Source organism: Meles meles, chromosome X (genome assembly GCF_922984935.1).
Source record: "Meles meles chromosome X, mMelMel3.1 paternal haplotype, whole genome shotgun sequence".
In the NCBI taxonomy this organism is placed as follows: Eukaryota; Metazoa; Chordata; class Mammalia; order Carnivora; family Mustelidae; genus Meles; species Meles meles.
The window spans coordinates 297,672-310,380 of NC_060087.1; the positions used below are offsets into that span (position 1 = coordinate 297,672).

General features: G+C 54.7%; 1 protein-coding gene across 1 annotated transcript; it reads right to left on the minus strand.

Moving 5' to 3' along the window:
• Positions 1–11,110: 11,110 nt before the first annotated feature.
• Positions 11,111–11,499, minus strand: LOC123935233 (60S ribosomal protein L10a-like). The gene has a single exon (XM_045995798.1). The coding sequence runs from the start codon at positions 11,497–11,499 to the stop codon at positions 11,164–11,166; it is 336 nt and encodes a 111-aa protein (XP_045851754.1). The 3' UTR covers positions 11,111–11,163.
• Between the last annotated feature and the right edge of the window lie 1,210 nt (positions 11,500–12,709).

Consider the following 12,709-nt stretch of genomic DNA (forward strand, 5'->3'; position numbering starts at 1 on the left):
CTGGGTGGGAGGCTCAGAGGGCAAGACGGGGCAGACGGAGAGCCCAACGCCTCGAAGGAGTTAAAGAATTTTTTTTAAACCAGTCGGCTTGGGTGAAGAAGTACAGGGCTGCCTCTGAAACACACATAAGTCGTTCACACCCGCACCCGCAAACGGCAGCCTGCTTTGGCCGCCATTCTGAGCTGGTACGATGAGGGGAAAAGCAGCACGGCCTGGCCCGGGACGGTCGATCCCACGGGGACTGGGAAGCCAGAAACGCAGAATAAATCTGCAGCCCTACATGCAGCGGCCGTGAGAACGTTCCTGGGAGTGGGTGACCCCGTACAGCTCACGGACTCTGGGTGCCGCGTGTGGTCCCAGGACGGTGCGTCTTCGCAGATCCCATCGGCCGTGTAGGAACGAACACCAGACAGGGCGCACGGCGGGCAGCGGTGAGCGGGTTGGTCAGAGTCGGTAAAAGGCATGATTTTCCCGTCTCAAACAGAACGTAGGAGAACCACGAAGTGAGAGGGAGAAGAAAGTTCCACACGGTCGTGTTAGGAGAGGGAAGGCATTTCGGAGTAAGTCGAGACGTTTCCACCCCCGTTTCGCGGACATAGGACGCAGAATGTTCTAGCGTCGGAATAACCTGTAGAAACAGTGAGGCGTGAGCTCGTGCTGCAGGCCGACGTTGGAAAGGGACGATAGTCGGGTGAAAATATAGCAATTTTCAACGAGGGGAGAGCAAAGAGAACGCGGCCAACACGAATGAGGGTGGAAAGAAGGAACTCGGCATTCCGTTTGGGAACTGGAGGCTCGGGACGTCAGCTCACGGATTCTCAGCGTTGTATGGACCGTGTTCTTGCTAACGGAACCCAGGCTGAGTCTCGGGAGTCACGTGAGTTTCGGGGTGGACATGGGGACGGATGCAAACAACGACTTGTGATGGGGAGGACCAGCGTCTTCTCAGCCCCCGGGTGTCCCCTCTGATGAGAAGGACTGGTGTCTTCACAGTTCCTCGAGGGTCCTCTGTGATGACGAAGACTGTCGTCTTCTCAGTCCCCAATGCATCCTCTATAATGAGGAAGACCGGCGTCTTCTCAGTCCCCGGGTGTCCCCTCTGATCAGGAGGACCAAGATCTTCATGGTTCCTGGAGTGTCTTCTGTGATGAGGGAAACCAGCGTCTTCTCGGTCCCAGCACGTCCGTTCTGGCACGCCATGCCCCTGCCCGGGAGTCTCGTGGCCGATGCGTGGTGGCCGGCGTTCATGCTCGTTTGCCGTCCCTGAGGATGTGCTGCGGGTGCTCGCTCCGTCTTGTGAGCGTCTGGTAGACCAGAAACGGCACCCGTTGTACCTCAGAGTGTTTTGTTCTAAATCGCCGGGTGTGACTGCAGTTAGGAAGAACCTCAAGGTCACACGGTGGACGGTACTTAGGTCGGCAAAGGGAAAGGTGCAGAGCGCACGAAGGCCAACCACCGCACGCAGAAGCTGCTGGCCGGTCTGTCCTGGGTTGCACAGGCCTCAGAGTCCTTCAGAGACGCTGAAATGATGGTACCCATGACAGTGACATTTTTCCCGATGCCAACACGAGCGGGAGGGGTTTGTAGGTCTGGGAGAGCGGGTCGGCACTGAGAACAGGGACTGTGATTTTTCGGAGCAAAATCCTGGTTCGTGGCGTCCAGTGAGGGTTAGAGGCAAGGACTCGGCGTTGCAGGGAACGGGTAAAGGCAGGTAAGTCCCGCTCATCTCCGGGCTGTCTGGCACAGGGGACCGGCTAACAACGTGCAAAGATAATGCAAGAAAAGTGGGCAACGAGGAAGGGCCATCCCAGCAGGCGGCCCGACTCACGGACTATTCTTGGGGGCGGCCGACGTTGGTCCCCGGGAGTCCCTGCCCTGGTGTCCCTAACGTGCGCGTCCTGGGAAGGCTGCGGTGTCCCGCGTCCTCTGGGGAAGGTCTGTGCCCACGTGCATGGCTGACGGAAGGAGCTGGAAGGAGGCCAGGCAGGGGGCTGGACGGGGGCAGATGCAAAGAGTGGAGGCCGCGGCCCCCAGCCAACACCGTCTGTGACGGGAGATCCGCCCCGGGGCTGCGTGGGGCCGTCCCGGCAGGGCACCGTGAGGACCTGCTGCACGGGAGCTGCCTTCCCCCGGCCAGCCCGCGTGGCTTGGGTCCGCTGGCCGAGGAAGCCGCAGGCCCGGGAGAGAGAGACCCGCAGGTGGGAGGGAGCGGAAGGAGCGGCTCGGACACCCACTCGCTGTTGCAGCGGGACGCGCCGGCGTTCGGGGTTCACAGTGAATTCTCCCAGCAGACACACGTGCCGGTGTCCCACGGAGGCCACGGCAAAGGGCCACCCTCCCGGTGGTACGAAGAAGCGGGTACGGACTCCCCCCAGACTGGGAGACGGCAGCCGGACACCACGCCCTGGGGATCGGGGCGCGGACAGCACTCCGTCCATCTGCCACAGCGACCACGTCTGAGAATAGCACCACGCGCCCCTCCGCCAGCACCGTCGTCCGTGTGCCCAGGGACGTGGTCGCTGTGGCAGATGGACGGAGTTCCAGGCAGTGAGGAAACAGGGCTGCAGACACGCGAGGCCCTCTCCGTGCACTGCGATGGGGTTGGGGTGAAGGCAGGTTTCTGGGGCTGGGAGTCTGTCCACGCTGCTTCCTGGACCGGCGAAGGCCAGCGGTGCCTCACCTCTGCGGACGGGCGCGAGGGGCGGGCTGGCTCGATGGTCCTGGAGCCCCTTCCTCGCGCGATGTGCACGCCCGATGGGCAGCCACTTGGGAATGACGTCCTATTTCCAGTCATAGTCAAGTTAGGATGACGTCACTGGAGTGGCCCTAAAGCCAAGGACACGCGTCCTTGTAAGACACAGAAGAGGAGACCCAGATGCAGGGAGAAGCCACATGAAGACGGAGACAGAGATGGCAAGGACGCGGCCACCAGCCCAGGGGGCGCCTGGAGCCCCAGAAGCTGGAAGAGGAGGAAGGACCCTCCCCTGGAGCCTTGGGAGAGAGCATGACCATGTCCTGCCTGGATCTCAACAGCCCTGCCCCGCCTGGATCTCAAACTTCTGGTCTCCAGAAAAGGAGGACGACGGATTCCTGCTTTTGAGTCATCTGGCCTGTGGTCATTGCTATGGCCGCCCCAGCACCAGAACGTCCTGCAAAGCTGGGTGGGTGGTCACAGGCCTGGTAAGGCCTTAGGGTGGACAGGAGAAAGGGCATCGAGGTGGGAGCTGGAGACCAGAGCGTGTCCTTGCAGAGAAGAATTCATGGAGAGTCTCTGTCCTAAGGGATTCGGTGGGACCAAGAAGGACCCTTAGGTCCTGGATGTCTCTCTTGAGGATAACGTCCTTGGACGTGGGAATGAGGAAGCCGGCAGGGGAGAGGAGAGCCCAGCTCCAGCCACGTCCAAGATTGGGTTCGTTTCCTTGCAGGAGGGAGCTCGGTGATGGGAACCGGTGTGTAAGGCCGTGGAAGACGCTCGGGCCAAGACGCTGGGACACGACGGCCTCCTTCAGTTCCTGGACCGGAGCATGACCGTGGCAGGACGACCCTACCCCCGCCTCCAGGAGCAGCTGAGCCCAGCGGTGGGGACCCTCTGGTGCAGGGCTGGGTGCGGAGAGCAGCCGGTGCTGGGGTTGGTGTCCTCAGATCCGCCCCTCGCTGACCCCAAGCCCAGTCTCGTGCCACGTCGGCGCGTCTCTGTGGACAGTGCACGGGCGTCTTGCTTCTCCTCGTGGTGGAACCTGCGCCCACCCACGGGAGTCTGGCTGGGACACCCTCGGGTCACGTCCACGCACCAGGCGGTGGCAGGATATCCTAATCGGACGCAAAACATTACGGAAAATAAACAGGTTTTTCCCCTTTGGACTGGAGTACCAGTAGCGTCTTAATTAAAAAAATAAAGTGTGTGTGTGTGGATTTGGGGGGAAGAGATAGAAACAAAGAAAGGAAAATTCACCTCCAAGGTTGCTGTCCGGGGACAACCTAAGCTGACTTCGGGGTCGGCAACACCAGGGTTTCGTGAGGCTGAAAGTGTCGACGGCGTGGGAGCGCGCGGCGGGTCCGTCTGCCCACCCCGGTCGTAAGAGCTCGAGAACGCAGGGACGCCCTTCCTCACCTGCCGTGACCCCTGCCCTCCGCCCTCGGTGGGTGCTGACAGCGACTGGAGCTCGAGCTGTCGGAGGACCGGCACGGTCGCTGCTGGTCCGTGCGGGGTCCTCGTCCCCGGGGTATCAGGAGTCACGGGCCGTCTGGGCCGTTCTGCTGCGGTCACTCACGGGTTAGTGTTAGGGTTAGGTTAGGCCGTGAAGACCGGGTCCGCTTGGACGCTGCAAGAAAACACGGAGAAGATCTTATCCCCAAAGGAACAGCTTTCTGGGGGCAGATCCTGTCCCCCCAACCCCCCAAGAGTTCAGGGTCTTTTCCAGTTGTAGCCGCCCCCGGGGCTCAGAGTCGCAGCCCAGAGCCGTCTGCTGGAGGTTTTCTTGGCCTTCGGGGGAGAACCCAGGCCCATCTGAGAACAGGAACCGCCTGGCACCAAACTGCGTCTCCGCTGTTCGGGCGGAGGGAGGGACAGTCTTGGACGCACTCTGGGAATCGGCTGTTGTGACCCCGTGACCTCGCCCCAAGCTCCGTCCATGAACCAGAGCCTTGTGGGTCCGGCTCGGCTCGCTTCTCCACCAGACTGAAGGGCTTGGACAGATGCTTCCTGCCTCTCTCCCTCTCTCCTTCCTTCTTTTCTCCCCTGTTTTCCCTTCCCTTTCCTTCCCATCCCCCACGCCTCCTCCACCCCGCCCACGGCCGAAGCGTCCGAACGCACGCGTGTGCATGAGCGGTACAGGTGTCCAGGGTGCCTAAACCAGGGCTGCCCCTCGGCCCCACGGAGAAGGAGCACGTCCACTCATCAGTGCTGCGATGGGGTTTGGACGGGGGTCTGTGTCCGCGGACCTTGGAGGCTGGAGCTGGGAAAACCTGCCAGGAGGGACTGTCAGTGGAGGACAAGCCCGGGATGGCGTCCCGGGGTGCCCTGGACGTGGGGGGCTGCCGCAAGCGCCCTGAGCCTGCAGCTGGCTGACTGGCAGGCTCCAGGGTGTAGCCTCGTCAGCCCCTGGGTGACGCTTAGGAATCGCCATGCCGTGCCCTCTGCCTCCCCGCGATGAACCGTCCAGGACACGGTGACTGGGCCAGGCGGGAGGGATCCTGGCGGGCCGGAGGTCTGCGACACTTTGAGGACGGCACCCGTGGTAGCAGTAGTGGCCGCTGCTGGTGCGGTGTCCTGGGGACCTAATGAATAGCAGATGAGCCCTCCCACCAATTATGTAAACACGTCCTCTTTGTTTTCGTCACTGAGAATTACGGGGCGGTTTCACTTCCTCCTGGAGCATCACTGTCTCAGCAGACGCGGGGAGGGAGAGGGGCCGGCGTCAGGGGCCGGTGCTGTCTGCGGGGAAGTGATTAGATGCCACGCACGGAGGGCTCCGCGAGCGTCCCTCGCGGGTCCCCTAATCATCCTTGGCACGTGCTGTCAGGAAGACGGCTTTGCAGCCGAGCGGCGGCCCATTAGGGATGAAGCAGCCAATGATGGAAACAAATAGGGTCTTAATCTCCCAAGAAAGGGGGCATCACGGGCTGGCCGGGGAGGCAGGGTCCCTGGGCGACGGCGACGCTGGCTGACGGGGCTGTGCGCTGCCCTGCCGAAGGGCTGGCTCCCGCCTCCAGATCCGCGGCGTGGCCAGCAGCGTGGCTGGTTCCTGGGCAACGCGGGCCCTGGCAGGACAGTGAGCGTCCAACGCGGGTGCGGGCTTTGGTGCATGCGACGACGGAATTGTACATTTTAGCTACGTGCTTGTTGGCCGGAAGAGGTTTTGCAGGGGTTTTTGTATGTGGCGGGGAAAAGAGGCTTTTTATGAGAATACGTAGGAAAGACTGAAGGTGCCCAAAGAGAGGGCTGGCCTTTCCCTTGGCTCTTCTGAGAGGTCCGAGCCCTTTGGGTGGGACGTCTGATGGGGCTTCTCCGTGCGAGTCCGTCCGGGCACCTATAACAATACACCGTTTGCTGATTCGTCACCATGCTAGACGCTGGAAGACGGACATCCAGGTGCACGGTGCTGTCTGCTGTGGACGAGGAAGGAGGTTCTGCACCTGCTGGGGCGTGGGTGGGCCTTGAGGACATCAGCCAGACCCAGAAGGACCAACCCTGCCTGATTCCACGTACACGGGGTCCCTAGCGGAGCCCCATCCACAGAGACACACAGTAGATGGGGGGCCTGTGGCTGGGGACGGGGATGGGGAGACAGTGTTTGCTGAGGACGGAGCTTCGTGTTGGGGAGACAGAAAGTTCTGGAGATGGTGGTGGGGAGGGTCACACAACTGTCTGCCTGGGCCAACGGCTCTGAACTTGCACTGAAAAGTGACTATGACGGCACGTCGTATGCGGGGTGTATTTCACCACCATGTTTAAAAATTGAAGAGCACTGAAAGAGAGGTCGTTAAGATGGGAAGAGGGGAATCACGGTCTCCTTCTTTGCTTTCCATTGTGCAGAGATGACTCGGACGTGTGCTGTGATGTCCGGTGGCCGTCTTCACCGTAAAGACACCTGACCATGTAGACGATGCAGTGTGATGGCCCAGGAAGGCGGGGTCGGTGGGGTCCGTTATCCTGATGTTTCCGTGCCGAGCTCTGCTTGTGTAGGGTCTCTGAGAGGTACCTCTGAGGGGGTCCGGCACCAACGTTGACTCGGTTCCTCAGAGAACGGACCAAGCTCTCCGCGTGTTTGAACGTGAAGATACCAAAAAGTGACCGCCGGCGGTCCCCTGACGAGATTGCCTGTTTGCCGTAGGCCAGAAAGAGACAGGGATCATCTGGGGTGTGTGTCAGACAAAGTCCAAGCTCCACCCAGACAAGGAGCCCTGAGCCGACGTCAATGCTGAGGACCACGAGGTCACCCTGTTCAGGGAGTCCTTGTGCCACTTTATGGGATTCTTCAGGGATGACGTCTCTGTCTCTGTTCGGGGTTAGACTCTGAAGACTCAGTCCCAACCCTTGCTCTGTAGGAGGACTTTCCAGGGGGATTGGTGGATAAGCACAGAAGAAAAGGATTTTACCCTAAAACTGGGAAACACACGGGGTGGAATTTAAAAATCCCACCAAACGCCTACATGTTGATTTTTTAAAACAACACTGTAGAGGCATGATTTCCACTCCATGAAACTCACTCTTTTTGAATAAATAATTGAATGCTTTTCAGTAAATTTGCAGAGTTGTGCAAACATCACCACAATCTAATTCTGAGATGTTTCCACCACCCGAAAAGAGAAACCGTAGGCCTGTTTGCAGCGAGTGCTCTGACCTCCCCCGCCATCCACCTCCAGCCCGAGGCAACCACTAATCTACTTTCTGTCTCTACAAATTTCCCTTTTCTGGACAATTTGTATAAATGAAATCATGTGGGCTTTGGGGACTGGCTTCTTCCATGGAGAAGCAGGTTCCTGAGGGTCACTGGGGTTGTGGTGTACATCAGTATGGGATTCCCGCTTCCGGAGAGATACCGTCGTATCCGATGGGTGGACGGCATTCTGTGTCTCCGCTCACCTGCGGATGGACGCTTGGCTTGTTTCCGTGTCGCGGCTGTAGACATAACGGTCCTAGGAGCGTTGGTTTCCACGTCTTTGTGTAACCACACACTTTTATTTCTGTTGGGGACACACCCGTGGGTGGGATAGCAGGGTTGGGGAGTAGTCATAGGTTCAAATTCTAAAGAAAGTGCCGACATACTGTCCAAGGTGCCCGCACCCTTCGACATTCCCACCGACAGAGGCCAAGGGTCCCTGCTTCTTCACGTCCTCATAAATACTTGACGATATCTGTCTTTGCAAAAATTGTAACCAGTCTTGCGAGTGCAAAGTAGCGTCGTTTGGTTTTAATTTCCCTGATGGCTAATGGCGTTGAACCTAACGTCAGGATCTAGATAGTTCCGAAGCGGAGGCTGATGTTCTTGCATGGGGCAAGTTCTGGACGTTGACTTTGGCATTTCAATGACTCAAGTCAGCGCGTTTCTGGCGTGGCTGTTTTTTCCCAACGGAAGGTGTTGGCTCATCGCCCCTGAAAACAAAACGTAAGGAGGGTTACTGAAGGAGATAAATTGACGTACGAAGGAGCAGTCCAACGTGGCTTCATCATTTTAATCTTCTTGATGACAGAAGCCATTTGCTGGACGTGGTGACTGTTTCTCCTCCACGGCTAGATTCATTAAGTTCCTGACGGCAGATTGCTTTGGTCACTGCTCTTAATTTCGCTGCCACGGTTTAGAGGGTGGAAGCGCCTGCCCGAAGGCTCTCGGTAGTTCTGAGCTGCGTTAATCAGCCATTCATAACGTCCGCAGATGTCTATGAAAAGTGCGATTCCCAGGATGAAATCCTGTACAGGAGACAAGAGTGTCTCCCACATCCCTAGAGCCAGCGCAGGTCAGTAAATCAATTATGCTACTTTCCCTTCTGTGCAAAGCGGAGTTTCTGCTTCCAGAAAGGGTTCTCTGGCTGCACAGCTGAATAGTTTGCTGGACCAATTTCAACCATCCCTATTTATTTCTTCGGGCAAAGAAAATGTAAGGTTCTTAAGAGAAAATACTTACCCTGCTTAGGACAAATAAGGCAAGGAGAGCTTTCTTCTGTTTAAAAATTCCTTGTATGACAAAGCACACATTGGAACTTGGTGAGATGTAAAAACAGATGGCCCTATCTGCGCATAAATGGGTACCCATGGAATTCTTGGGTGATGTCAAACAGATCTGCGGAGGAATGCCAGCCTCAAAAAAATAGTCTAATTATTTAAATCTAAACATACTCAACTTTATTTATTATATGTCCATCCGTTCACTTTCTACCTACCCACCCATATTTCCAACCAACCTTGTATCCATCCATCCATCCATGTATCCATGTCCTTCCAACAACTATCTCTCTATCCATCCATCCATCTATCCATCCAAACATCCATCTAATTATCTATCATCTGTCCATTCATGTCTGTCTGTTGTCTATGTATCATCTATCATATCCATCCATCTATCCATCTCTACACCTATCTATCAATGTATCTATCTATTACCTATCTATCATCTATCATATCCAACCATCCATCTATCCATCCATCTCTCCATCTCTACACCTATCTATCAATGTATCTATCTATTACCTATCTATCATCTATCATATCCAACCATCCATCTATCCATCCCTATGTCCATCTATCTATCATCCCTACATCTACATGTCTATCTATCTATCTTTCATTTATCATATCCACCCATCCATCATCCATATATCCTTCCAACTATCTATCTATCCATCTATCTATTCAAACATCCATCTAATTATCCATCGTCTGTCCATCCATATCTATCTGTTGTCTATGTATCTATGTATCTCTCATATCCATCCATCTATCCATCCCTACATCCATCTATCTGTCTATCTATCTATCCATCCATCTATCCATGAATCCACTCATCCATCCCCCCACCCATCCATCCATCTATCCATTCCCTCAGGTATCCATTCATCCACTTATCCGTGCATCCATCCATCTATCTACCCATCCATCCACTCATCCTGACAGCATTTTGCTCTGGAAGCCATTCAGCTATAAACACATGAAACACAGGCAGGCATATGAACCCTTACATCTCACGAAGAAGCTATCAGCCACTTCAAGTCATACTCCTTAGACAGGCAAAGCAAGATTCATGTTCGAAAGACACCTTTCACCTGTTTCTCCTTCTTCCAGGGAGCCTCCCTTGGTTGCGTGGGTCTTGCTCAGCGAGACTAGAGTGGCATCTGCTGGCTGCAGAGCCACTGGTTTGGGCATTCACTTTCCTGATGATTGTTTGCGTAGTGAATGGCTAGTGTCTTCATGGCTTCAAGAGCAGAGTCTACTCCAGCAGCTGGGATTAGGAATCATGCTTCCTGCTTGACATAGTGCCCCAACCCCCCATCTTTTCCTCTGCAAACACACACACACACACACACACACACGCACACGCATGCACATGCAGAGAGCACATGTTGTACGTTGTTCACGTAGACGGTCAGGACATTCAAGTTCTGAAGTTTAAAGATAAGAACCGACTTAGAGATGGGAACGGCCTCTTGCACTCAGGTCATTTGCTTCTCACAAGGCATTTGCAAAGACTTCTCGCTCCCTCCCGTGAAGACAGAATGTGGATGCGTCTGCGTATAAATGTGCGCGTCTCTGGACACATCTTTGTGTGACGTACGCATCCCTATATGTAAGTGTGTCTGCATGTATGTGTGTCCCTTCACTTACAAGTGTCTGTCCACATGCGTGTGTCCACACGTGTACACTGCATGCATGTAGATTCGCATCTGTATGTGTCTACGTCTGTGTTTATGTGTCTTTCTGTGCATAGGGCCCTCGAGGCATGTGTACACACGTCTGTGTCATGCATGTTCCCACGCAGCTGTATACACGCAGGTGTGTCTGTTTGTGTGTATTCCCTCGGCAATGTGGGTACGTGCAGCTTCTCTGGGTGGTGAGACCCTGCTCCGGTGGAGGGCACTTACCCTTACACCAGGCCCACGAGATTATCCCGACACGAGGTGCTGGCCCCCATCAGTGATACGGCAAGGGGGCACCTCGGTGTGCTATTGGGTGTCGATGACATAGGAGCACCAGACTCAGCGTGCTGCGTCTGAAGACCGGGACATCTGTGAACTTCGTACTTGGCTTTGCTTGTAGCCTAATGTGCAAGACTGGAAATGGTTGGTTGGCTTTACTGTTTGGGGTGAGGGGTCAGAGAGCTCGCAGGAGGAGCAAGGAGGATGACCAACCCAGGCTGACCCCATCTCTCCCACAACCCCAGAATGACCCCATCTCCTCCACCCACCTGGATGACCATATCTCCCCCACCCACCCAGGTCAACCCCATCTTCCTCACAAACCCAGGTTGACCCCATCTCCCCCATGGACCTGGACAACCACCAGTGCATTTTCTGCTTCCATGGTTCTGCCCGTTCTGCACATTCTCATATCCATAGGATTGCACACGGGTATTGTGTCCTCGAGGTCCATCTTCAGGGGAGCAGGTGTCAAACCAGCTTTTTTTTTTTTTTTTTTTTTAACGGTAGCACTAGGATTTATTGAACTGTGCCTTAGTACAGGCGCTGGGGCTTGCCCATGGTGCTCTTGATGTACAAGGCCCGGACGTTCTGCCAGTTCTTCTTGAGCAAGGACACCAGGAAATTGACTGCTAAGTGGATGTTGTACACAAGCTCATCATCTGTCATCTTCACGTGGCCAACAGCCACTGCTAGACACAGCACCTTCTTCATCTGGAATTTGATGGTGGACTTCACTTCATCCACTTTGGCCACCATGTTCTCATTGTGGGTCAGCAAGGAAGGAAACTTGCCAGCCTTATTCAGGCCTGGGCCCAGTATTCGTGGGATCAAAGCTCTGCTCCTGTTTGTGGCTGTATAGTATTCCATTGTACGATGGACCACACTGTGCTTATCCATCCTCCTGGTGTTGGACACTTGGGTTGTTTCCACCTTTTGGGGCCCAACAGTGTTTCCACAAACAGTGCAGGGGCTCTTCCCTCTTGTGTGGTTTTCTGATGGCTCAGTGTGGTGCATACATGCCTTTATCCACATCTTACCCTTGTGAATCCCATTTCCACACCAACAGGGGGAGCTTTGGGCTGGGATGGCTCTTGCCACATGGAGCTCAATGGCCTCATTGTGTTTATTGGTCTTTATTTTAAGCGTCCCCAGTACCGTGGGACAAGAAAGTGGCTCTGAAGCTATGACGCTTCTTACGTGAAGTCATGCCCTGAAATAAATGTATTTCACTGTAAAAATGAGTCAGCTTTAACAGAAATATTGTCAGTAACAGTACAAGCAGAAGGGAGATGTTCCTAAGGTCCTCCAGGTGGCAAATGGATAAAATGGGAGGAATTTGATGATTTAAGCTTTGAAACAAGTGTCGGTGAGACCAGCCTGGACATTCAGAGCCAAGAGGTGTTGTGTTTCTCATTATCCGGCCGTCAGATAAGGATGTGCGGGTTCAGAGACACCACAGTCCCCAAAGCCATCGCTATTGGATGGTGAGTGTATAGGCCTTCTTCTCCATGCCACATGGCTTCCCCAGACAGCAAGGAAGGACTGACATTTTAGTTCTCAGTTATTTTTCCCCCCAAATACCTACAATTGAGATTACTGTCTTGGTTGCTGGTGATGGTTAGTTTTATACATCAACGGGCCTGGGTACCCATACGTGGTCAAACGTTGTTCTAGATGTTTGGTCATGTTATTATCGTGTTATTATTCATGTTTTATTATATCGTGTTATTATTGTGATGGGACTGACAATTTCAACCAGCAGACGTTGAACAGAGCCGATCACCTCCATAGTGTGGGTGGGCCTCGTCTCATCAGTTGAAGGCCTTAAGAGTTGGGTAGGGGGGAAGTCATGATGCCTCCCAAGGAGAGGGAATTCTGTGTCCAAGTAGTCTTCAGACTGTAGCTATAGCACTGGGTTTTCTGTGGGTCTCAGCGGTTAGGTGACCCTCCAGAACTGGGACGTATAGCCTCTGTGATCACACGAGCCCATTCCTTGAAATAGATCTCTGGTTATCGAACTACATTCATGGCCCTACTGGTTCTGCTTGCCCAGAGGAGCCTGATTCCCATGACACAG